This window comes from Myxocyprinus asiaticus, chromosome 3, assembly GCF_019703515.2.
Source record: "Myxocyprinus asiaticus isolate MX2 ecotype Aquarium Trade chromosome 3, UBuf_Myxa_2, whole genome shotgun sequence".
NCBI classification, from domain to species: domain Eukaryota; kingdom Metazoa; phylum Chordata; class Actinopteri; order Cypriniformes; family Catostomidae; genus Myxocyprinus; species Myxocyprinus asiaticus.
Genome location: NC_059346.1, coordinates 910,050 through 936,475, shown reverse-complemented (window position 1 = coordinate 936,475; position 26,426 = coordinate 910,050). Strand labels below are relative to the sequence as shown.

General features: G+C 38.7%; 1 protein-coding gene across 1 annotated transcript in view; it reads right to left on the bottom strand.

The window, feature by feature from the left end:
• Window positions 1-26,426, bottom strand: part of dcc (DCC netrin 1 receptor) — a 307,139-nt gene that overhangs the window by 112,756 nt on the left and 167,957 nt on the right. Inside the window, exons 10-13 of the mRNA XM_051679498.1 lie at window positions 17,589-17,745; window positions 15,041-15,195; window positions 10,269-10,417; window positions 9,283-9,421 (exon numbers count right to left, since the gene is read on the bottom strand). Coding sequence (XP_051535458.1) covers window positions 9,283-9,421; window positions 10,269-10,417; window positions 15,041-15,195; window positions 17,589-17,745 — 600 coding nt within the window. The remainder of the gene's footprint in view (window positions 1-9,282; window positions 9,422-10,268; window positions 10,418-15,040; window positions 15,196-17,588; window positions 17,746-26,426) is intronic.

The window sequence follows — 26,426 nt, the reverse complement described above, 5'->3', positions numbered from 1 at the left end:
AGAGTGAGGTTTATACACATTGCACAGCTATCTATCAGCTGGCCACCGTTACACGGGCGAATTTTACAACAAAGTGACGGAGATGTTCATTCGCAAGGAGAGACACATGGATTCTGTGTTCAAGTAAAGGTAAGTTAATATATTTATAAAGAATCTGTGTTATTGATACTAGCTCATAGATACTAGGTCATTATTTCTGGTTAGTCTGAGGCTATGAAGTGGTGATTTGGCAATCATGTCCTTCTTGTGTTATGTCTGTTTTATAGTTCTAACGTTAGGGTGCAGTGTCTATAATGTTTATATTGTAATATTAAGGAATGTAGACTGCCATGTTTACGTTACATTTGCCTTGTGTATTCAGGTTAAGATTGTTGTCTTTGGTGGTCAGATTAGTTCATTGCTGCTGTCCATTCTAGTGGTTCTGAACTGTGGGAAGAGTGACATAGTGAAACTAGTAACTGACAATCTTTTCTTTTTCTTTTGCTCTTATGTCAAAACAAGCTCTCCTGGCACCATGGTTCATTGTATGATTTAATGGACATAAACATGCTCGGCTCAATATATGACAATCTTTAATTTGTGTGATATGAGCAATATTGCTGTCCTGAATTTAAAACAATTTGGTCATGAAGCTCACCACTGTGACATAATTGTTTCCATTGACTGGTGGGTTCTAAGGCAACAATTTACGTCTATTACATATCCGTGACATTACACTCACCCGTATAACGTGTTTTGGGCACAGCGTTTAATAATGTGTATTAAAAATCTTTGATGCTTGCCCAGTCTCAAAGCCCATGGCACTTGCCTGATACACACCCAAAAACCAATGGACATGGACGGTTTTGTCTTGTTCAAGTGGAGACTTCAGCCCAGCTGAAGAGGTTAAAGGTCATGAGTGAGTGTTTGTGTGTGTGGAGTGAAGAGTGAAATGACATCACACAATTTCATTAGTGTGCAACTCATTTGAAACATTCTCCAGCGCTCCTCTAATGCAACCTGACATGCAATAAATCCCCACAGCCTCTTAGAACCAACTAAAGGTAATGCAAAGAGACAATCAGCCAATGAGAGAGAGAGAGTGTGAGTGCATGATGGGATGTGTTGGTGAAAATGGGAGACGCAGCACATCTGAGCAGCAAGTCTCACTCTATCACACACACACATCTCCTTTTTTCTCCTCACAATCTCTCTTAAAGTGCACATCTTCAGCATTTTATTATCCCTGGTGTCACTTATAGTGTCAGACAAGGTCTCTCATCATCGTTTAGTTTGGCAAGCGATGATCTCACTATGTCTTGGCTCACCTACTGTCTGCCTTTCAGCAAACCGGTTAGGACGAACACCACATAATTAATATTCATGTCAGAAATTACACTTCCTGTGGAGAGAGGTCGTGAACACAAAAAGAGTCATCTTTGGCTTTCATCTTTTTGTACTTTTTTTATAAATCTTTTTATATAAAACATAGTTGTCACAACAATGCTTAAGGCCTAATTATTAAACTGTAAATGACAAATAAAGCTATATTAACTGACATCTCTTAAAAGTTTAGTTGTTTTTTTGTTTTTGTTGCTTTCATACAGAATCTCATTTGAACGTATCTGTGGAAAATATACAAAAAAAGTGTAATACTTTAAAAGTGAGTTCTGACTGACTGTTATCACCTTTCAGACCTGTAAACTCTGAAGCATTGTATTTGAAGGGAACAGTGCACAGGGATGATCCCGTCTGAATAGAACGCACCAGCATGGGAGCAGGATGAGAGGAGTTCATTGGCGCAGAACTGAGGGGTTCCATCATATGAATTTTCCTTGTCATTTTGAAATTGAAATAATAAAGTGACTCATCAAATTAAACCCATCAGAGAACTCTGTTACATGGTGAAGCTGAGAATGTGCTAGTTGGATCTGACAGGAAATAGAGCGCAACAGTCAATTTCCAGAAGTAAAAATCACATTCATTTTCTCCAAAGACAAATTGATTTTTAAGGCTAACTTATAAACCTTTAAAGACAGACGACAGACCTACCGTGAGCTCTGAGGTTGTTATCGATGGTATATCCTTCTGTTTAAGACATCAGTGTTCAACTTCATTTTAAAAAAATCATATTAACCCTTTAAGCTCCGAAGACGTTTTTAAAGATTTCCTGTTTCAGTTGTATACCCAAAATTAAAGGTTTATAACTCAACAAAAAAAGTTCAAGTGTTTGATACAATAGGAAAGAAAACTTTTCCATTTTTTTAATGTTATAGATAATGATAAATTCTGAGACTCTCAGTTTAAGTAACTGCTGAAAAATCACAACAGCAAAAAATTTAGCCAAAAATGTATTTTGTTTTTCTTCTAATTTTTCATATTTGACATTATATAAATCTGGGTGTAAATAAGGCGGCTCTGAGAAAACTGCTTCTGTTTTGTTCCCAATCATGTCAACTGTATCTAAGAAACATTTTGTGTTGATACGACAAAGCAATCAAAAGTTATAGCATTACAAATATAATTTATCATAGTGTTCAAAAACATCTCCAAACAAATAAAACATAATAATTGAACATAAGAACTAATTACACATGCAAACACAACAATGACTAAAGGTTTGCATAGCATGCAGACATGATTTTAGTAATGAGATTTCACAGAATGAGTTTCATTCTGTGTGATTTGAGTCATCATTGAGTCTGTGTCATGTATTTGGTGCCATCTCCTGGTGGCCATATGTAACATTGTGCTTCATGTGGATTATCTAATGATCTATACATCTGATTAGCTTGTGTGTGGACTCGTTTGAAAGATAATCACCACCTCTAAGTAATGGTATGTGATATTATATGTTCTGTTTATTTTTTCGTGAAGTTAAAAGTAAAAATGTGTCATATAAGCAACACCAACATAATCGTCAAAGACATATACTTAGGTATTACTCACTATATTTCTGTCTGTGAGTAAAACAAATAGGCTGGTTGTATTTTACTCTTTGAGAGCTTTCCAGCAACATATGACACATGGATATTTGATGAGTTTGATGTTTTTACTGATTGCAATAATATGTACAGTGCAACTTTAATAAATTATCAAAATGTAACACTTCTGATTTATCATCAAATTTCAAAGCACTTGTTCAGTTTTGGTCATAATGTCTACATGCATTAGAAAGTAGAGCTTCTAAGCTTTCAAACGATACCTATTATGTGTTGGTCAAGACTGTAGTAATTAATATTTTGACAATTATTGTCTTTTCTCGCGGCGGGCGCATCCGAGCTTAAAGGGTTAATAGCGGAATTCCTGGTAAATAACTTCACCAATCAGAGAATTGCAGCATACAAAGCTCACCAAAAGAGCTCTGCAGCTCATCAACTCTCTCCCTACACTCTCAAACTACTTATATAGTTGTATATATCTGAATATTTTGCAATAACCTTAAAATATATTGTTTCTATACTTATAATAAAACACTTTAAATCAGTAGTTTCTCCATCATTATTTTTTATTCAATTACGTCATTCAAATATCTTTGTCTTTTTGTCCAATTTTCAAATACTTTTTTTTTTTTCAAATCAAAGTTTGTAATGTTGTGATTCACCTCAGAGATGGTTGGTTTGGTTCATGGCGCAACTATTTTATGAAGGATTTTATGAAATCACTATAGAAAAAATGACTGGGAAAAATGCTTCCAGAACCAAGATGACTGATAAAGTGGGTGAGCACTGTTGCACTCAATTTAAATAGTTTAAATAGTTTTGCCTTCTGCTTAAAACATTAAAGCACAACCCAAATTTAGCTAAAATCTCTCAAAACCAATGCAAAACTAAAGCAGAGGCAGAATATTGGCCCTGCTACAAAATTTAGTGAGCTGCCTGCCTTGAATGCATTGTATGGCATCAGAGGCGTGTGTATGTGAAGGGGGAGGTGTCCTCTCTCTCTCTCTCTCTGTCTGTCTCTCTCGGGACATTCCTCCACTTTAATTGAATTTGCAGGGAAGATTCTGTGCTGTTGTTTTGTGAATGAATACGCAGTGGAGCTTCAAGCGAGTCAAACACATTTCAAATGTCACACTGTCAAACTTGAGTGACACCGCGTGAAATTGATTATGCTTCAGATGGAACGAAAGATTGTGCCCAAAATCTATTTCGAGACATCTATTAATGAAAGATAAAACCCATCATTCATTTCTCATTAACTTGATTGCTTATGTAAATATTATTTTAATGCGTTGATTAAAATGAATGAATTTAACTTAAACATTTCAGTAAATACTGTAACTTTTACTTACAAATCTAAAGCACATGGTACTTAAACTTTTACACTTAAATATTTTATTAGAACATATCCTATTTTGAACTTTCCACATAAAAACATGACGTACGGAAGCCTTCATCAAGGAAACTTAATGCATACTGTGTAGTCTATTAGACATCATCACCTTGCATTACTGATGACTGATGAGGGGAAACAGAGCCGGCGTTCTCATCAGAGTAAGGCATCGTGCAAATCGACCCCTGCTACCCAGTATTCTACTGGCAAATGTTCAGTCTCTGGGCAACAAGCTCTGTGAGCTGAGAGCGTGGATCTCTTTCAAACGAGAGATGAGGGACTGCTGCAATATCTGCCTTACGGAAACTTGGATGTCTGCTGAGATTCCAGATTCAGCCATTGAACCCGCGGGGTTCTCCGTGCACCGAGCGGACAGAGCAAAAGACCTCTCAGGTAAAAGCAGAGGTGGTGGTGTATGTTTTATGATCAACAAATCCTGGTGTGATCAGAGGAACATACATTCTATCAAGTCTTTCTGCTCTCCTGATCTGGAATTTCTCATGCTTCTGTGTCGACCATTCTGGCTACCGAGAGAATTCACAGCGGTCATTATCACTGCTGTGTACATTCCCCCACAAGCCGACACAGACCGGGCACTCAAGGAACTGCATGAGATTATAAGCAAGCAGGAAACCGCGCACCCTGAGGCCGCGTTAAATATGACCGGGGACTTTAATAAAGCCAGTTTAAAATCAGTTGCACCAAAATACCACCAACACATTAGTTTTAACACCCTGGGGGACCGGATTTTGGACCATTGCTACTCTCCCTTCCGGGATGGCTACAAATCCCTCCCCTGCCCACCATTTGGCAAATCGGGCCACTCTTCCATTCTGCTTCTGCCGCTTACAGGCAAAAACTGAAACAGGAAGCACCCACCCTCAGAACGATCCAGTGCTGGTCGGACCAATCAGACTCTACGCTACAAGAATGTTTTGATCACGCGGACTGGGAGATGTTCCGGTCCGCCTCTGATGACGACATCGAGGTTTACGCTGATAGCGTAACGTGTCTCATCAAAAAGTGCGTAGAGGACGTTGTTCCGACCAGAACAATATGTATCTACCCAAACCAGAAACCTTGGATCAATAGCGATGTTCGCACGGCACTTGATGCGCGGACCTCCGCTTTTAATTCCGGGAACGCGGAGGAGCATAAACAAGACAGTTATGCCCTGTCTTGTTATATCTAGTTATATCAGAACAGCAAAACGCCAGTATAGGAACAAGATTGAAGGACAGTTCAATACCACCAACTCTAGAAGCATGTGGCAGGGAATTAATATCATCACAGACTTTAAAGGGAATAAAAACTCCGCCGTGAACACCGCTGCCTCTCTCCCGGATGAGCTAAATACTTTTTATGCTTGTTTCGAGGGAAATAACACCGCCCTCATGGAGAGAGCTCTCGCGGCTGAAGCTACAGAGGTTAGTTCACTCTCCTTCTCTGTAGCGGATGTAACCCGATCCTTCCGACGGGTGAATATCCGCAAAGCCGCGGGTCCAGATGGCATTCCGGGCCGCGTCATCAGAGCGCGCACGAACCAACTGGCTGGTGTTTTTACGGACATTTTCAACCTTTCCCTCTCTTTGTCTGTAGTCCCCACATGCTTTAAAACGTCCACCATTGTGCCTGTACCAAAGCAATCCAAAATAACTTGCATAAATGACTGGTGTCCTGTTGCTCTAACCCCCATCATCAGCAAATGCTTTGAGAGACTAATCAGAGATTACATCTGCTCTGTGCTGCCTCCCTCACTAGACCCACTAGACTGCCTCACTCACTAGATGCCATTGCATCTACAATACACACTGCTCTCTCCCACCTGGAAAAAAAGAACACTTATGTGAGAATGCTGTTTGTAGACTACAGCTCAGTATTCAACACCATAGTGCCCTCCAAGCTTGATGAGAAACTCCAGGCTCTGGGCTTAAACAGCTCGCTGTGCAGCTGGATCCTGGACTTCCTGTCAAGCAGACGCCAGGTGGTTAGAATGGACAGCAACATCTGCTCATCACTGACCCTCAACACTGGAGCTCCGCAGGGCTGTGTTCTCAGCCCACTACTGTATTCCTTGTACACACATGACTGTGTGGCAACACATAGCTCCAATGCCATCATTAAGTTTGCTGATGATACGACGGTGGTAGGTCTGATCACTGACAATGATGAAACAGCCTACAGAGAGGAGGTGCACACTCTGACACACTGGTGTCAGGAGCAGAACCTCTCCCTCAACGTCAGTAAGACAAAGGAGCTTGTGGTGGACTTCAGAAGAAAAGACAGAGAACACAGTCCCATCACCATCAATGGAGCACCAGTGGAGAGAGTCAACAGCTTCAAGTTCCTGGGTGTCCACATCACTGAGGAACTCACATGGTCCATCCACACTCAAGTCGTTGTGAAGAAAGCTCATAAGCGCCTCTTCTTCCTGAGATGGCTGAGGAAGTTTGGAATGAACCGCCACATTCTCACACGGTTCTACACCTGCACTGTAGAGAGCATCCTGACTGGCTGCATCTCCGCCTGGTACGGCAATAGCACCGCCCACAACCGCAAAGCACTGCAAAGGGTGGTGCAAACTGCCAAACACATCATCGGAGGTAAACTTCCCTCCCTCCAGGACATATATACCAGGCGATGTGTGAAAAAAGCTCGGAGGATCATCAGAGACTCCAGCCACCCGAGCCATGGGCTGTTCTCACTGCTACCATCAGGTAGGCGGTATCGCAGCATCAGGACCCGCACCAGCCGACTTCATGGTAGCTTCTTCCCCCAAGCAACCAGACTTTTGAACTCTTGATCTCCCACGATCAAAATACATCAGCACTGCACTTTATTACCCTTACTCTTATATCTCACACTGGACTGTCATAAATTATATTATTATTATATTATATTCTCTCTTAACAACACACTGGCAACTTACTATCAACCGACAGCCTGAATGTCAATACAATACAATACAACCTACTGTATATTTTATATATACTATATATACTATTTTTATTGTATAATGTGTATTCTATATTGTGTGTATTGTATACTGTATATTGTATATTATTATTTGTATATTGTTGTGTGTAATTATGTGTATATTAGATATTAAACTGTGTTGTGTAAATCTGATGTTTATTGTAAATTGGTATATGTCTCATCACTTTCATGACTGCTATGTTGCTCGGAACTGCACCCAAGAATTTCACACACTACTGCACTTGTGTATATGGTTGTGTGACAATAAAAGTAATTTGATTTGATTTGACTGAAACAAGATTTACACTTAGTGCACAAAGCACGGTGACAGTAACAATCAACAGATCATATTTTGACCGGGTAATTTTGAGTAGATAACGAACTTCAGACTTCACAAAACATAACAATAAAAACAGTGTAAATAAACTTGCAAACAGTGAAACCATGCAAGCTCATTAATTATTCAAGCATGCTGGGCACACCCGCTTTGAAAATTTAAGTTTAATTTACTTATATTATTTATCTTTGAAATGTACTAAAATTAGCTAATAGATATGACAAGGTTTTCTACTTTAGGAAATTAGGATTAATACATGATAACGCATTTTAAAGATGACAAACTATCATAGATAATATTTACCTATAAGCTAGAACATTAATTTTTACATGCTTGAATTGAGTACAAATGTAGAATTTACTCTATATTTTTAAGTTCACGCACTTACAACTTACAACTAGTACATAATCATTTCTGCAATATTTACTTTACCACAAATTCTTTTTTATTCAGTGTTTTAATGTTAGATGTATACACCTAAAGATTAGCATGTCCACTTGTTCAAAATTCAAATGTATTTATAGTAGAGCTGTCAAAGTTTTTAATAAACTATACATATAACTTATTTTATTAAAAACGTTAAACACGTGAATTTTTCTTATTCGCGATTAACGCGTTTACCTTTATTAAAGCATAGACCAGCATAAACCATTCAAAGAGTTTCTTTTAATAACAATATCAGACGACGTCTCCTCCTGCAGCAGCACCCGCAGACGAGAAAAAGCAGTGAAAATTCAGAACAAGACGAGAATCAGTTGAAGTCAAGAAAAGAGTTAAGACTTTATGTAAAGATAAACAGAATAATAAAAGTGGGAGTTGCTTACAAACAATCGCTCTGTACTGTTGTGTGTCATGCAGTTCATTTTATAGTTCAATCCTAAATAAATAGAAAGACATCAGTACGGCACTAATATATAGATTGTATATGTTCTGTTGAAACTGTTTGAACCTTTAGCTTTGGAAACCAAAGTTTCTGCCAAAATATCATATATGCTGCAATTATTGTAACTATGCAATTAAACTTGAAACTCACCTGTGTAAAAAGAATCTTCCTGATTAAATAAGTTGCCAACAGTTTTATTTGTTTGTTTGTTAATGTACTGTGTATAGTTTAATTTATTAACACTAATTGTAGTGACTGTGGTATTTTTGGCAGAACTACAGTTGCCATGGTACATGTTTGTAGGGGTTAAAAAATATGATGCTTTCTTATCAGTTTCAACATAGGTAAACACAAACTTACATATTTGGGTCCTGGGCTGAGAAAGTTTAAGAACCCTTGATATAGAGTAGAATTTCAGCACTTTCAAAATATGCGATTAATCGTGATTAACTGAAAAATGATGTGATTAATCACGATTAAAAATCTATATCGAATACTGCCTTACAACCCCAGTGATCAGGCTGAAGGTGACGGTGGTGGGAGTAAAATTATGACTGAAGAGAATAAAATAATCACGGTTAATCTCATAACTTTCGACCAGTCTTCAGAAAGCAGAATGAAATTCAGCAAATGTTAACTTTTATACCTTTTTTCAAAGTTTTTTACTTTGAAAATTTCCACAGACCCCAGTTTGAAAGCCATGGCCTGCACATGTAGAAATCTTTCCCTCTAATCTACTACTCTGGTTAACAGTAGAGGTTACTAATCTTACCGTCTGACAGTGTAGTAATGAACGTGTCTTCATCGGAGATGCCGGGACCGTGTCGGTTTACCGCCAGCACTCGTAAAGAATACTCCGTGAATTTCTTCAGTCCCTCCATCCTGTAGCTTTGACCGACCACCTCCACATTCTGACAGAGAGAGAGATGAACATCACTGTAGGATGAGGAACATTAAACATTCTTTGTATTTGCTTTAACTCTCCATCACAGCATGACCTGAAGTGCTCTCGTGTTTGTGCTTTTACCCCTCATTCTCATTACTGTGAAGGGGATTTAAGCCAATTGCGCTGTGGTGCTAAAACACACTTGGCATGAAGCCATCACATCGCTGAGAACTGGGCGAGAGCAGCAGTGTTAAATATTTATACAGATTTGAGGCCTGTGTTGTAGAATACACATGCGATTTTATTTTCAACTGCATTTTTGGCTGTTAAACCGTGTCCCAGCATCTGAAGGCATGCACGTTGCATTTTTAAAGAGCCCATGAGCTCTGTGCAAGATGATGTCATATTTAACTAAAAGACACAAAACTGAAATGTTCATTGCATGGGGTCTTTATGATTGTGTCAAGAACAGTTCAGCTTTTAAAAATGTGTCAAAAGTCGATCATTGCTGTCACTTCTGATTACTTGAGTACACATGTATGGGACAAGGGTGCTAAAGGCCCCCTGAGGTGAAAGACACTTTTGATTTGATTTTGTCCCAAAACACTAAAAAACACCAAAAACTACCACAGCATTTTAATAAACACAGGTTAGTCACAATACACTGCAAAACTGTCCTGATTCATGAGGTCATCACGTGCAATATCTGAAGGTTGATTTTGAGGTAATTTGATCTTGTACTTAAAAAAAAAAAAAAAAAAACGTTTAAAATATATGTAACATTTGACACATATTCAAAGAGTTAGTGGCAAGAGCGTGCAAACAACACGAACGTCCAATCACAGGAGCTGCAGCCCGTGTAAAACTCTTACCTGCTCTTTACCGGTTGAAGTCTCCGTCCACAACAGACGGTAACTCTGGATGGGGCCGTTGGCATGTGCTGGGGGGTCCCACGAGGCCTGGATGGAAGTCGGGGACATCGCTTCTGCTCGGAGGTTCTCCACTGGACCAGGAACCAGAACTGCACAAACACACACATACATGGATGTGTGTAATGAAATCGCTCATCATTTACTCATTAAATGAGATGTTAGGCAGAATATTGAGTCTAAAATACTAAAAATGTTAGAGGCTAAGCATCTTTTGGAACAACATGAGGATGAGTAAATTATGAAAAAGTTTTCATTTTTGGGTGAGCTATCCCTTCATTAGGCAGAGATCAAACCTTAATGTCTATTTAATGTTAATTCCAACATTCATGCATTCAACGCATGCATTTGCATAAATGCATTGAAGCAAATTAAAATGTTTCATATTTTAGTGTTTTTCACATCAGTGTTTTTCCTCTGGTCACAGAGGACGTTGACATTATAAAAGTGCATTTAATCCACTGATTGAATACACTTCGCAGCTCTACATGAGTCAGTCATGTGATACCAGTAGTGTAGTCAGTACTGTAGTCTAGGGCATATGCCGTATGCCCACCTATCTTTCTTAGGATTTTGTGTATGCCCACCTGAAATAAGACTGCCAGAACAACGAATATTCTTCTGACCCAGATCTACTAACGCGATGCTGCAGCACCATTGAGTGAATTGTGTGTGTGTATATATATATATATATATATATATATATTGTATTTTAAAGTGTACAGAGATTCTCTCTAAATGCGCACTGAGCTGAAACTGATGGCACTGGCAAGACAGACAGTCCGACTAAGCTGATCCACCAATCAGAACGTTAATTTCACAAATTCACAGTATGCCCACCTCTTCAGACACTACTACACCACTGCGCGATACAGCCCATAATAATCCGATCTGAGGTCACAGCGCCATTTCAATCAATAACCGTTCTGAAGTCAAGGTCAGTTTCCTGTTAGGTATAAAACGCCACATCACAGTCCATTAGACTGCAGGTTCTTATAAATTCTAATTAAGGTGAATTAATTCTCTCTGTGTGTGATAATACAGAAATTACAGGCGTTCTGAGAGGAAATGTAGAACTACAAATCTGCCCTTCAGGCAATAAAAAATGTAATAAATTCATGTGGGAGGAGAGAGTCTGTATGCAAATGAGATCCACATTTAAAACGCTATCAATAAAAGTGTATTTCTCTTTCAGGGTGTTTGTATGGGAAGAAAAGGTCAGACTGTTCAAGCCTCGCCACTCATTCTTCATTAGAAAGGTTAAAGAGTTTGTGTGTGTGTGAGTGTGTGTGTGTGTGTGTGTGTGTGTGTGCTTGTGTGTGAGTGTCTGTGTGTGTGTGTGTCTGTGGTGTGTGTCTGTGTGTGAGTGAGAGTGTGTGTGTGAGTGTGTGTGTGTGTGTGTGTGTGTGCATGCTTGTGTGTGAGTGAGCGTGTGAGTGTCTGTGTGTGTGTGTGTGTGTGTGTGTGTGTGTGTGTGTGTGTGTGTGTGTGTGTGTGTGTGTGTGTGTGTGTGTCGTGTGTGTGTGTGTGTGTGTGTGTGGTGTGTGTGTGTCGTGTGTGAGTGTGTGTGTGTGAGTGTGTGTGTGTCGTGTGTGTGTGTGTGTGTGGTGTGTGTGTGTGTGTGTGTGTGTGTGTGTGTGTGTGTGTGTGTGTGTGTGTGTGTGTGTGTGTGTGCGTGCTTGTGTGTGAGTGAGAGTGTGAGTGTCTGTGTGTGTGTGTGTGTGTGTGTGTGTGTGTGTGTGTCTGTGTCTGTGGTGTGTGTGTGTCTTGTGTGAGTGTGTGTGTGTGTGTGTGTGTGTGTGTGTGTGTGTCGTGTGTGAGTGTGTGTGTGTCGTGTGTGAGTGTGTGTGTGTGTCGTGTGTGTGTCGTGTGTGAGTGTGTGTGTGTCGTGTGTGAGTGTGTGTGTGTGTGTGTGTGTGTGTGTGGTGTGTGTGTGTCGTGTGTGAGTGTGTGTGTGTCGTGTGTGAGTGTGTGTGTGTGTGTGTGTGTGTGTTTGTAATTGCGCCACCTCTGATTCTATAAAGAAATCTCTCATGACAAGTTTAATTTATACAACGGTACAAGCCATTTTTCAAACTAAATGCACCCTAGGCAAAAAAGCCTGTATTTATACTATGCATAACATAATTTTAAAATCTGTTTGTAGAGTAAAATAAATAAATAAATAAATAAGCCTGTTCACAAAGTAAGTGTAAATTAACCGTAAGACTTCAGGGAGGAAATAAAGCATTATGGGACATTTCATTAATGGGTCAATGACATGACGCTCATTTTTGTCCGGATCTTGTTGTCGAAGTTATTCATAAATAAATACAAAATGCACAAAACAACTACTTGAATACACATCTACTTTGATGAAAATGTTTTCAAAATGTTAAAAGCAAAAAATGTCTGCAGACAGAAAAAATAAACAAATAAATAAATAAAATCATTTAAAAAGCTGAAATTCTTAAGCAAAGGACATGTTAGTAGTTCAAGATTCTTCCAAAATAATTACTGTAGTTTTGAAAAATCTTTTATTATTACTTTTTCAAATAATAAGCAACACAATTTTATTTTGAAATATTATTAATATTTGAAAAACTTTTGTCCACCCAATCAAAGTCATGTGGTGTAACCAGCCATTCTGTTGTCAAGTGATAGAGAAACATAAAACAGAGAGGTCGACTAAAGACCCTCAGGACTGTTAACATTTTTATGACATTTTATAACATTTTGTTCAGGTCAAATGGGAAAAACCCTGAGAAAACTTTTAGATATTCAAGGCACAACATTTTATGATGTTTAAAAAAATGAATAAAAAAAAAAATGTACCTCAAAAAATATGTTTAAAAAAAACTTTTTGATTAAAATAAAATCAATGATTAAGTTGTGTACACTCACATGCATTTAAGGTGCAAGGGAACTACAGTATTTTAAGACCTTTTACTTGATTGTTAACATTTTTTCAGTCATTACAATTTTGTGAATTTAATGTAAACAAATGGTAGAAAATGTTTTACTGTAAATGTTTTTTCAAACTTTTATGAACACAAAGATTAAATATTGATGTGCGATTATTATTATTATTATTTTTACATTTTAATAATCACAAACAATCTTATTTTTTTAATGACCCACATATGCATGCTTATAAACATTTATAAAATGAAACCAGTAGTGTAGTGTAGTGACGCCTCAATCCAGGTGGTGGAGGAACTCGCGACTCCAGGTGTGGTAGTCAGCGTCAATACTCGCTGAGCTCCCCAGGTCCCCTTTAATTTTTTTAATTATTATTTTTCTTCATTTTCATTGTATATCTCTGGGTGTAAATAAGGTGGCTCCGAAATGCTTTTGTTTTGTTCCCAATCAGGTCAACTGTACTTAAGAAAAAATGTGTGTTGATACGACAAAGCAATCAAAAGTTATAACATTACAAAAATAATTTATCAGAGTGTCCAAAAACATCTCCAAACAAATAAAACATAATAATTGTACATAAGAACTAATTACACATGCAAACACAACAATGACTAAAGGTTTGCATAGCATCAAGACATGATTTTAGTAATGAGATTTCACAGAATGAGTTTCATTCTGTGTCATTTGAGTCATCATTGAGTCCGTGTCATGTATTTGGCGCCATCTCCTGGTGGCCATATGTAACATTGTGCTTCATGTGGATTATCTAATGATCTATGCATCTGATTATCTTGTGTGTGGATTCGTTTGAAAGATAATCACCTCCTCTAAGTAATGGTATGTGATATTTTATGTTCAGTTTATGCTTTGTGAAGTTATTAGCAAAAATGTGTCATATAAGCAACACCAACATAATTGTCAAAGACATATACTTAGCTATTACTCGCTATATTTTTGTCTGTGAGTAAAACAAATAGGCTGGTTGTATTCTACTCTTTGAGAGGTTTCAAACAACATATGACACATGGATATTTGATGAGTCTGATGTTTTTACTGATTGCAATAATATGTACAGTGACATTGTTTTTTTAATTATTAAAACAGAACACTTCTGATTTATCATCAAATTTCAAAGCACTTGTTCAGTTTGGGTCATAATCTCTACATGCATTAGAAAGTAGAGCTTCTGAGCTTTCAAATGATACCTATTATGTGCTGGTCAAGACTGTAGTTATTAATAGTTTGACTTTTTTTTTCTTGCGGGTCCAAGCTTAAGAGATAAGGCATGATACTGTAGGTGCACTCCAAATTTGAAGACCAGAAATGCATGATTACGCTGCCTTCTAAGATACTGTATCTAATTTTGAGTTCTGATTATCATTAATATACACACACACATAAACATTAGGTAAAATAGTACATGTTTAATAAGACTGAATTTTTATACTTTTTGATACTGAATGAAATATAAATATATTTGAAGTCAACATTTTTCTCAACTCGTCCACCATCTTGCATTCGCCGCAAAGGATACATGCCTTGAAGAAAGTGAATTTGGTAAAAAATAGGTATCTTATTGGGCAGAATAATGTTGCTGTCTACCATTTGAAACACCTTTGTGTTCAGAATGTGCCTTGATGCCTTAAAATGTTGTCTATGTAGGCAGTTCACTAGGGTTTGGGACAGTGCTTACTGTTAGTTTCTTCATCAAATGTGATCATTCATGAATCAATTTCAGTGGGATTTGAACCTACAACCTTTCACCATCGCAAGTTCTGTAGACTGTATGGTCATGTTGCCTGTTGTGTACTTACGCTCGGCTTGTGTGGACAGTCTGATGACCTCTGAACTCTCTCCTGGTCCTTGCTCATTGTAAGCGATGACTCTGAAGGAGTATGTGACCTCTGGCTTCAGATTATTCACTGTTAACTGCAAACTCTCCACCTCAGTCACGTTAATGGAGCGTTCCCTACAGCACACATGCAAACACTGTTAGTACAACAACTTTAGTATAAAGACATATTTCTGAGAGAAATTCTATGTGATATAATGCAGTCCGGGACTTGATTTTATCACTCAGGATTTGATTGGATCATGAAAAGTGGGCTATGACATTATCGGCTAACACTACAGCAGAAAAGTTTTTTCAGTGGTGGAGAATGTTAAAAGAAAGTAAAAAAGGATATTCAGTAGGAATAAAAAAAGGAGGGCAAGACTTGATTTTGTCAATGGGAATTAGAGCGCAACAGTTCTCATCCAATTTTACAGCCATCTTGGTTCTGGAAGTGTTCTTCCCATTCATTTTATTCCACAGGGATTTCATAAAATCCTTCATAAAAGAGTTGTGTGCCATGAATCAAACCAATCAGCTCTGAGGTGAATCACAACATTACAAACTTTGATTTAAAGCAAAAAAGTATTTAAAAATCAGACAAAAAGATGAAGATACAAGACTGTGTACTGAACGTCTTTAATGAGGGAATGAACTACAATCCCATGAAGCATTGCAAATGACGTAATCAAATTAAAAACAATGGAAAAATACTCTCACCTATGGTCATGAGCTTTGGGTAGTGACCGAAAGGATGAAATTGCGGATACAAGCGGCGTATATTAGTTTCCTTCGTAGTGTGTCTGGCCTCAGCCTTAGAGATAGGGTAAGGAGCTCGGACATTCGGGAAGGGCTCAAAGTAGAGCCGCTGCTCCTCTGCATCGAAAGGAGCCAGTTGAGGTGGTTCGGACATCTTTCTAGGATGCCCTTGTGTAGAGGTATTCTGGGCATGTCCATCCGGGAGGAGACCCGGGGGCAGACCCAGGACAAGCTGGAGAGATTATATCTCTAGGCTGGCCTGGGAACACCTCGGTATCCTCCCGGGAGAGCTGGCTGAAGTGGCTGGAGAGAGGGAGGTCTGGGTATCTCTGCTCAGACTGCTGCTCCCGTGACCCAGATAAGCGGGAGAAAATGGATGGGTGGATGGAAAAATATATCACTACTCATTTAAAGTTATTGATTATGCAATGCAAAAAGCGAGTAAAGACACTGACTGCCACACCTGGAGTCGTGAGTTCGAATCCAGGGCGTGCTGAGTGACTTCAGCCAGGTCTCCTAAGCAACCAAATTGGCCCGGTTGCTAGGGAGGGTAGAGTCACATGGGGTAACCTCCTCGTGGTCGCTATAATGTGGTTCTCGTTCTCGGTGGGGCGTGTGGTGAGTTGTGCGCGGATGCCGCGGAGAATAGCGTGAAGACTCCACACGCACTATGTCTCCGTGGTAACGCGCTCAACAAGTCACGTGATAAGATGCACGGATTGACGGTCTCAGACGCGGAGGCAACTGAGATTCATCCTCCACCACCCGGATTGAGGCGAGTCACTACGCCACCATGAGGACTTAGAGCGCATTGGGAATTGGGCATTCCAAACTGGGGAGAATTTCTTTATTTTATTTTTTATAATAATAATAAAAGAAGCAAATGGCATTAAGTCTTGTTTGCAGATAAATCTAACAAAATTTGGTGTGGTTTATGCTTAAAACATGAAAAAAAAAAAATATTTGCCAACGGGGGAAGAAAAATAAACTTGTTTTCTCTTTCAATCATATTTTGTTCTTACCCTATTGGAAAACACTTTTTTCCTTTTATAAGCATAAATGTACATATAACATATATTTTATTAGATTTCTATGAAGAAAAAAAAAATATCTTGTGATTTTGCTTCTCAAGTAAATGTATCTTGTTTAACAATGTTCAGATATTTTTTACTGGAAAACTAGACAAAAAAATACCTTTTTTATTGCTAAATATTCAGATATATACATATATATTAGTAGCTTGAGAGTGTAAGGGGAGTGACTCATTCACAGTGCATCATGGGAGTATAGATATTCACTAAGAATTATGTAATTAAACATGATTTTTTTTTAAAATGGACTGATGGCTTCAACAGAAGAATATACCATCGAGTAAAAACGTTGGAGTACATGGTAGGTCTGTCTTTAAAGGTTTATATGTTAGCCTTAAAAATAAATTCGTCTATGAAGAATATGAATGTGAATTTTACTTCCGGAACCAGTTTTGTGCTCTCTATTGATTGTATTGTATTGTAAAAAGTTCTCGCTATATGACGGGGTTAAAAAAGTAAGTGTGATTGGTAACGAATATTGTTTTAGAGGCAGAGCATGCTTTGATGAAAGATTACAAAGACACACATTTGTTTTTTGAGAATAACGTTCACCAAAGGTCTTCACAATAAGACCAGAAATGTGTTTTAAGAAAGTAAATAAGTACATTTCATGTTGACTTTACTGTGTTTTTACTCACGTCAGTGCAGCTCCAAACTTTCTCAGCGCACATGAAAACATACCTGTTGATGCCCTCCTCAGAGAAGAAGACTCCGTATGTTACGACGGTCCCGCGCGTCTCCTCCGGGGGGCGCCATCCAAGGCGTACGAAGCGGCTGGACACAAGGACAGGGGCCACGTCACGGGGAGCGGAGGGGAGGGCGCCTGAGCTCAGGGTAACTGGTGGGGGAGGAGAGGAGTAAGTCAAAGAGGAAGTGCAGGGCAACGGGGGCTCAGAGGGCTGGGGGGGCGGGGCGGGAACAGGGGGCGTGGCCACTGGGGAGGGGCAGAGGGGAGGGGCGGGACATGAGGTCGGGAGGGGGCGGGGTCAAAATAACCAGAGGAACATGACGAATGGAATGACAATGAAGGAAAAAACAAACAAACAAACAGATATCAGGAAGAAAAGAAAGAGAGTGATAAGGAAGGTCACAACATAAGAGATCATTTCACGACGCACAAGCAGGAATGAGACGCGTTGATGCATGAACAGAGCTCACGATGTCATGCCATAATTACCATATACACTATACATATGATTAGATAGAGTGCACTGTTGACAAACAGATGAGCAGCGGTGAGTCAGAATGAGATGAAAGCGAGGCGACCTGAGAATAACACCCCAGTCACACTGCATTCATACAAGTCATTTGGCTCTGTGTGTACGTGAACATACAATATGCTGAGCTGGAAAAGCACAACAGTGACAACTATTAATGAATCTAAAGCATGACTGTGTGCAGTGTCGGGGAAGCTTCTTTGAAATTAAAATAATTCAACTACAGTCAAGTTACACTTTTAAAAAAATTGTTAGCTACACTGCAAGCTATTTAAAGGTGAAAATATAATTATATATATAATTATTATATTTCATATACCATTTACTATAGTATTTACATGATCGTACTTCAAAGAGTGCCATGGTACTTTGTACTTGTCTGTGCACCATGTCGTTGTCAAACAGAAAAAAGAAAAATAGTAAAAAAGCACATTAGTACTCTTGTTCCATGATGTGCTTCTTTTCACAACTTAAATGAAAAATTACACACAAAAATCAGCTTAATTCAAACACAACAATGTGAAGTTTTAGATACACATGCAATGTCACCTCTAGAGTCTGTATATGTGAATTTAGACTCTGTGTCTATGAGAATGACCTGCTGTGGGTTTATGAGTATTTGTTGGTTAAAGCGTTCTGTCGTCTCATGTGTTGATATACAGTACTGTAGTTTCAAACACTTGTCACGACTCTCTGATTCAAGTGTGCTTACACTCAGATTAAACACTCGACTGAAGAACACTGCGCAATCAATCACACAACTAAAGGCAAACTGCAAACACTCTTCCTTTCTGGATTAAAGGAATATTCTGGGTTCAATACAAGCTCATTTATTTAAAAACATGAAGCAAAGATCGCAGTTACAGTAGTGCACTTATAATAGAAGTGTATATGGCCAGTGCATAAGCAATACAATACTCATTATATGTGTGTTAACATGATTTTAGAGTGATAAAATCACTTCCTTAAATTCCACTGGATATAAGTCTCACTGGAACACACATTTGTGCTTTTTAAAGAAAAGGAGGGACGAGTCGAAATACATTTTTGTGGTAATCAACATTATACCACAAATGCTGTCGATTAAGCTTAACTTGTATTGAACCCGGAATATTCCTTTAACCCTTTAATGCATATCTCGTGTCTTCTGTGACCCGGGACCTCATTTCACCCCTTGCACCTCATCAGTTTTTTGGAGTTATGCCCACACCGCTTTAATAAAAAATAAGTTATCTATTTAGACTCAATAAGTGCCAGAGAAAATACATATGTGTAGTTTATGTGTAGATTACATGTTAATTGTAGCTCAGTATGTGTTTGACAGCCAGTTGCATCTCATGAAATGTCGGTGTGGAAGTAATGAATCCTGTTCTAGATTTATATATCTCTTTGACATATGAATAATAAAACATCTAAATATATTCTATTTTGATATTTTCTAATTTTCTTCAAAATATTTTGAAAATTTGACACTATTTTGGCATTTTATAGATCCATTTGTGATAGATATACATGCCAGGTCGCTAAAGACCCGAATATGTAAGGGTGTTTGGTGAAATTCCCATGCATTTAAGATACACTGATGAGCCAAAACTTTATGACCACCTGCCTAATATGCTGTTGGTCCTCCGTGTGTGCCAAACAGCACTGACCTACTGAGGCATGGACTCTACAAGACCCCTGAAAGTGTCCTGTGGTATCTGGCACCAAGACATTAGCAGCAGATCCTTCAAGTCCTGTAAGTTGTGAGGTGGAGCTGCCGTGGATTGGACTTGTTGGTCCAGCACATCCCACAGATGCTCAATCGGATTGAGATCTAGGGAATTTGGAGGCCAGGGCAACACCTTGAACTCTTCATCATGTTCCTCAAACCATTCCCAAACAATGTGTGCAGTGTGGCAGGGTGCATTATCCTGCTAAAAGAGGCCACTGCCATCAGGGAATACCATTGCCATGAAGGGGTGTACCTGGTCTACAACAATGTTTAGGTAGGTGGCTGGTGTCAAATTAACTTCCACATGAATGGTCGGACCCAGGGTTTCCCAGCAGAACATTGCCCAGAGCATAATACTCCCTCCACCGGCTTGTTGTCTTCCCACAGTGCATCCAGGTGCCATCACTTCCCCAGGTAAACACTGCACACGTACACGGCCGTCCACGTGATAAAAGAAAACAGGACTCATCAGACCAGGCTACCTTCTTCCACTGCTCCAAGTTCCAGTTCCGACGCTCGCGTTCCCATTGTAGGCACTTTCAACGGTGGACAAGGGTCATCATGGGCACTCTGACCGGTCTGCAGCTACGCTGCCCCATACGCAGCAGGATGCGATGCACTGTATGTTGTGACACATTCCTCCCATAACCATCATTACAATTTTCCATGACTCGCACCACAGTAGACCTTCTGTCAGTTCAGACCAGACTGGATAGCCTTTGTTGCCCTCGCGCATCGATGAGCCTTGGGCGCCCAACGCCCTATTGCCGGTTTGTGGTTTGTCCCTCTTCAGACCACTGTCGGTATGTACTCACCACTGCTGACCGGGAGCACCCCACAAGCCTTGCCGTTTCAGAGATGCTCTGACCCTGTCATCTGACCATAACAATTTGGCCCTTGTCAAAGTCACTCAGGTCTTTACTCCTGCCCATTTCTCCTGCATTCAACACGCTGACTTTGAGAACTTATTGTTTGCTTACCATCTAATCTACCCAGACCTTGACATGTGGCCTTGTTAGTAGATGATGAACATTATTTGCTTCACCTGTGAGTGGTCATAAAGTTTTGGCTCATCAGTGTAGACTGGGTACAGTATGTGCTGTGTACACTCAATATTTTTTATTTGTTTGGATTTTCTCTCCAATTTGGCATGCCCAATTCCCAACACGCTCTAAGTCCTCACCTCAATTTGTGTGGCGGAGGATGAATCTCAGTTGCCTCCACATCTGAGACAGTCAATCTGCACATCTCATCACATGGCTTGTTGAGCGCGTTACCGTGGAGACGTAGCGTGTGTGGAGGCTTCACGCTATTCTCTGTGGCATCCACGCACAACTCACCACGTGCCCCACCGAGAACGAACCACATTATAGCGACCACGAGGAGGTTACCCCATGTGACTCTACCCACCCTAGCAACCAGGCCAATTTGGTTGCTTAGGAGACCTGACTGGAGTCACTCAGCACACCCTGGATTCGAACTCGCGACTCCAGGTGTGGCAGTCAGTGTCAATACTCGCGGAGCTACCCAGGCCCCCCGTGAACACTCAATATTCATTTTACTTTTGCCTTAACATTTGAGAATATGGACCGACTAAAATGTATTTATTTTATGCACATTAGTTGAAAATTAAATGCTATTTTTTAACAGACAGGATAGGAATGTTCTTTGCAATAATATAATGCTGCTGAATGGTTTATGCATTTATTGCGCCCTCTTGTGGACTAAGGAAACAACGTCAATTTAAAAATCGGCTGACTTTAAAATGAGAATATTAGTTCATAAATATTAATATTTATTTCATTAAAAAAATTACAACACATTTTTATGGTTCAGTCAGTACTGATTATTTTTGTAATAAAGTTCAGCACTATTTTACTTTGAGTGTTACTTTTTCATTAAGTATCAATTTTCAAAACTATCGGTTGATTCATTTATTGACAGGTACTGCTCAACTTAGTTATCGGTATCAGTAAAATCCACTATCGGTCAACCTCTAGACTGGATGATGTAAGGTGTCTGTATATGAGAGGAGGATGAAAAACAAAAGTGCTTGAGAGAGGTGGAGCAAGACATTTAGATTTTTTGTTAACTTTAAATCGGTAGTGTGCAATCTGTTTGTTTGAGTGACCCACAAATGCACAGTGACTCAATCAATGGCATGATTTTGGGGCTGGACTATTTTTATTTTTTATTTTTTTATTTAACTAATAGCACAGATATTGTTGTGAAATTACACTTTACTTTTAAAGCAACACGTATAGTTGTGCATGACTGAATGAAGTTGAAATAAACGACACCATGGAAACAAGACGTTGCGAGTTGACAGAAATGTGAGATGGCAGGTAATGAGTGTTCAAATGAAAGCACAATACGACCAGACCAGAATAACTCTCACATTTACTTCATACAGTGAACACAACAAAACACATCTGTGTGTTAGTGAGGTCAAGTTATTCAGGGTCAGTGTATGTGTTTCAAATCGTCCGCTCACACACACGAGTAACAAAAGCACCATAAAGTCAGTCATTTGTGCTGTTTTATCGCAAGTGCCTCATTACATCACTTGAGTTCTCCAGCAACACAAAGCCACATATTCACATGCTCATCTGAGGACATTCATCAGGCTAGAACTCCTCACTGCGACCACACAAAAGTCACTGAGCAACATGCGTCATCACACACATCAGCCGATGCACTATACGGTACACACTGTTTCAATGATTTGCTTTAATAGCTAAACAGACAATGTTCCCTGAAGTCACAGTAGTTTGAGGGGAATATCATGCATTTCAAAAATGATTTCGATTAGAGTGAGAATTGTAACGTAAAACAAAAAAGGTGACTTTGCATATTTGCGACAGATAATTACAGCCGTCATTGGGAGAGATCTGTGTCTGTTGTTTAGCAAGTACCATATTATACTAATAGTACAATCACACACTGGTGTCAGATAAACTGCTCGACACATAGGCAAACTGATAAAGAAATTAGAAAAAAAAAGAGTCAAAATCCATTTTAACTTCGTGCGATTGGATGTTGCATTTTGGCTTTGCTATATGCAACGCATAACTTAAATTAATAAAAGACTATAATTTAAAGAGTAGAGTTTAGTTTCTAGTTTCGTTAAAAAATCAGTTCATTTTTCGCACATCAGCACCCTGATAAACATGATGTCCACATACATGGAAATTGGCACCACATTTCCTCAAAAGCAGAAAAACATGTTAAAACTGCTTTCAACTCTAACACATCTGTGGGTCATTTCACTTCATTTTAATATGCATTTCATTATGTTTTATTTTATTATCACTGTACAATATTATTCTATTCATTAACATTAATAAATGCATTCCTATATATTTACTGTACATTATCACATTGAGAATCAATGTATTCATGCAAAAGCTGGAAAATGTGTCTTTCAGAGGCTTTATATGGAGTGAGGATGAAAATAAGGTGCATTTCAAACTGTTCTGAGACCAGTGCAGACAGACAGCACACTGGAGGTTAAGTCATTCACTAAATAGGGAGCAAGGGAGCATCCTATAGCTCTCTATGCAGTTAAGTGCATTCACTCCTAAAATCTGATCAAAAGTTCAGTTTCAGGCTGCAGATGATGTTTGGATCACTCAACATGTTTGACAGACATGTGACAATGATAATCAGTACATAGATTCAGAATTTATAATGTATCATTTTATTTTAACATGATTGACAGTGATTGGATGATGCTGGACATTACTTTGAATCAGAATTAATTATGCAAATGTCTGATGTAATGTCTGAATAATCAACACTCCTGAGCTGATTTAGGTGATTGGTTAGCTAGATTCCCAGACTGACCAGCAGACAAATGCCCCAAAATCCTCAAAAACCATCAAACCAGACCAATTTAACCAGCTTGCCACTCAGTTAAGACCAACAAACCAACTAATGTAGGCTGGTTTAACCCTTTTATTATGTTTGTGTGATTTCTGACCCATTTAAAGCATTAAAAACAGTGAAATATTAATCTTGTATTTAGTTAAAATGCCTTTTGATTCTCCACAACAATGAATAAATTAAAATGTAAATAAAAAATCTATGACATATTTATGTCAGGGTGTTTTGGGTGATTTCTAGGGCATTTCTCGGGCATTGCTAGGGTGTTTCTTACTAGCCCAAGTCGAAAGAGATCATCCCTAAGTCTCTATGACCCCGTATACACCTGGTAATATGATGTATCTCAGGTGATCCGATCACCTGGTCACTTAAATGCGTCTCCTGTGACCACTTGTGTTCGGATTTGGAGGGGAGAGTCTCTGTTTCATGACGACATACATCAGTAACTCTGTCAGTGTGTTACTGCATGATATTAAAGCGCAACAAAGTCAGAAAAATAAATAAATGGTGCGCTGTTTCTCCCAGATGCGACTGTAATTTAATCTAAACACAAACGCAACATGTCAAGTAAAATTATCTGTTATTTTAGTATATTACCTGTATTAAAGGAGCTTCAGGTGTTCATGCTTCTCATCTGTGTTGATATCAGACACACTGATGATCCGTGAAGCTCTCGTGATTGTGTATGTTTCCGCTTTTTTTAAATTTCCAATTGATCTCAGAAGACCTACAATCAACTATTGTTGCTTTGCATAAAGCTAGAAAGGGTTCAAATTTATCTTGAAGAGCTTAGATATTCATCTGCCCACAGTTAGACAAACTGTCTATAAATGGAGATGATTTAGTACTATAGGTACTCTCTCTAGAAGTGGCCGTCCAGCCAAGATGACTCAAAGGGCACACCGCAGAATGCTCAATGAGGTAAAAAAGATCCCTAGAGTGACAGATAAAGACTTGAAGGAATCATTGGAACTGGTGAACATCTCTGTTCATGAGTCTACTATACAGAAAACATTAAACAGGTATGGTGTTCATGGCAGGACATCATGAAGGAAGCCGCTGCTTTCCTACAAAAACATTATTGTGCGCCTGAAGTTTGCCAAAGACCACCTTGATACTCCACAACACTACTGAGAAAATGTTTTGTGGACTGATGAAAGTAAGGTTGAATTGTTTGGGAAGAACACGCAGCACTACATGTGCTGTAAAAAGGGCACCGAATACCATCATGAAAACATCATCCCAACGGTGAAGTACGGTGGAGCGAGCATCATGATTTGGGGCAAATGCTTATATTCTGAAATCAAAATGCTTTTGAATAAAAATCATGCATCTGTAGTTGTTTCAAACAGATTCTATTTGTAAGAATTCTAATTAACATGTTTTTTTTTAATTATTTTTATTATTATTATTTATTTTGTATAACTGTATATCTACTGTAAAAACTTTGTAGCATCATTGATATTATAGGTGATGCTTATTCCAGATAAGATGCTATTTTAAAAAGTTTGTGTTTAGTGTGAAAAACACGCTTATAGCAATGTTTATGTCCATAATGGAAAAGGAGGTGTGCTGTATATCTACTGTACTCTACCACGTCGTTTTTGACCAGAACAAAATGTCTGCTTGGAATTTTCTCCCAAAACAGGAGGGATACGCTGCTTTTTTCTTTTCTTTTTTTTTTTTTAGCAGAATAATAATAATAATAATAAACTGTTGGAAAGTCTAACTTTAAGCAGTTTGCTTAATGCAAATTCATAATTTGTTAGACACTATGCATGAATATATATAGAATATATCATATGGTTTGTGTAAAGGTGATGCAGGTGTATTCATTGATGATAATCCACTGGCACAACAGAAGCAAAAAAGATGGTCAAACTCCATCCTATATTTGTATAGATATGCAGGAACAAGCGCATGTTTCAAATGGTGGTTAACTGAGGTGGAAGACTGACGTTCCAGCAAACTGTACTACTGCTGAACATTCCTGCCCTGTGCTCATTACTATGGTAACCATCCAGGCTTGTGCGGGATCATTACATCGAACAGAACATTCTGGCACAGCGAGAAAGTGGCGCTATAAAAATTTAAGCTGGTGAAAAGGTGCTCGTTTTTCAATCTCACAGACAGAACAAAGAAAATCTGATTGAAATCAGAATTTTAATATCAGTGGCTGCTGTACGCTTGAAGGACTTTAAGTGCCGAGAATGCAATGCAAGCCTCATTAGACCCAAATTATGTCCATTGCCTCTCACTATTTTAAACTCTCTTATTTGCTTTCTTTTTGGCTAGTTATAGAATATTTTACCTTTTCATCCTGAATTCAACTCTCATGGTGAATAATGCATTTTTAATGTCTACATCTGCAGCATTTACAAGGTTTTGAGGTGGTTATTTCACTCTGTAGTTTTCTACCTGCAACACACAACTGCACCTCAGATATCCAAACATTCATGTATTTTCTTTTGTTCCTCTTAAAATTGTTTTTAGGAAGTCACTGGTTATTTTTAAGCATATTTCGCTTTGGGTTGAATACTGCAACAGGGTTTACAAGGTTGCAAAATGTAATCTCTTATAATGAAGTGCACAAATGCTAACGAAGAGCTTCCCAGCAGTTAGGAGAGTAAAATCTGGATATGTTCATCTCAGATTATTCCTCTGACACTCTATAAATATTCAAGATCCTCAAATATTCACTCA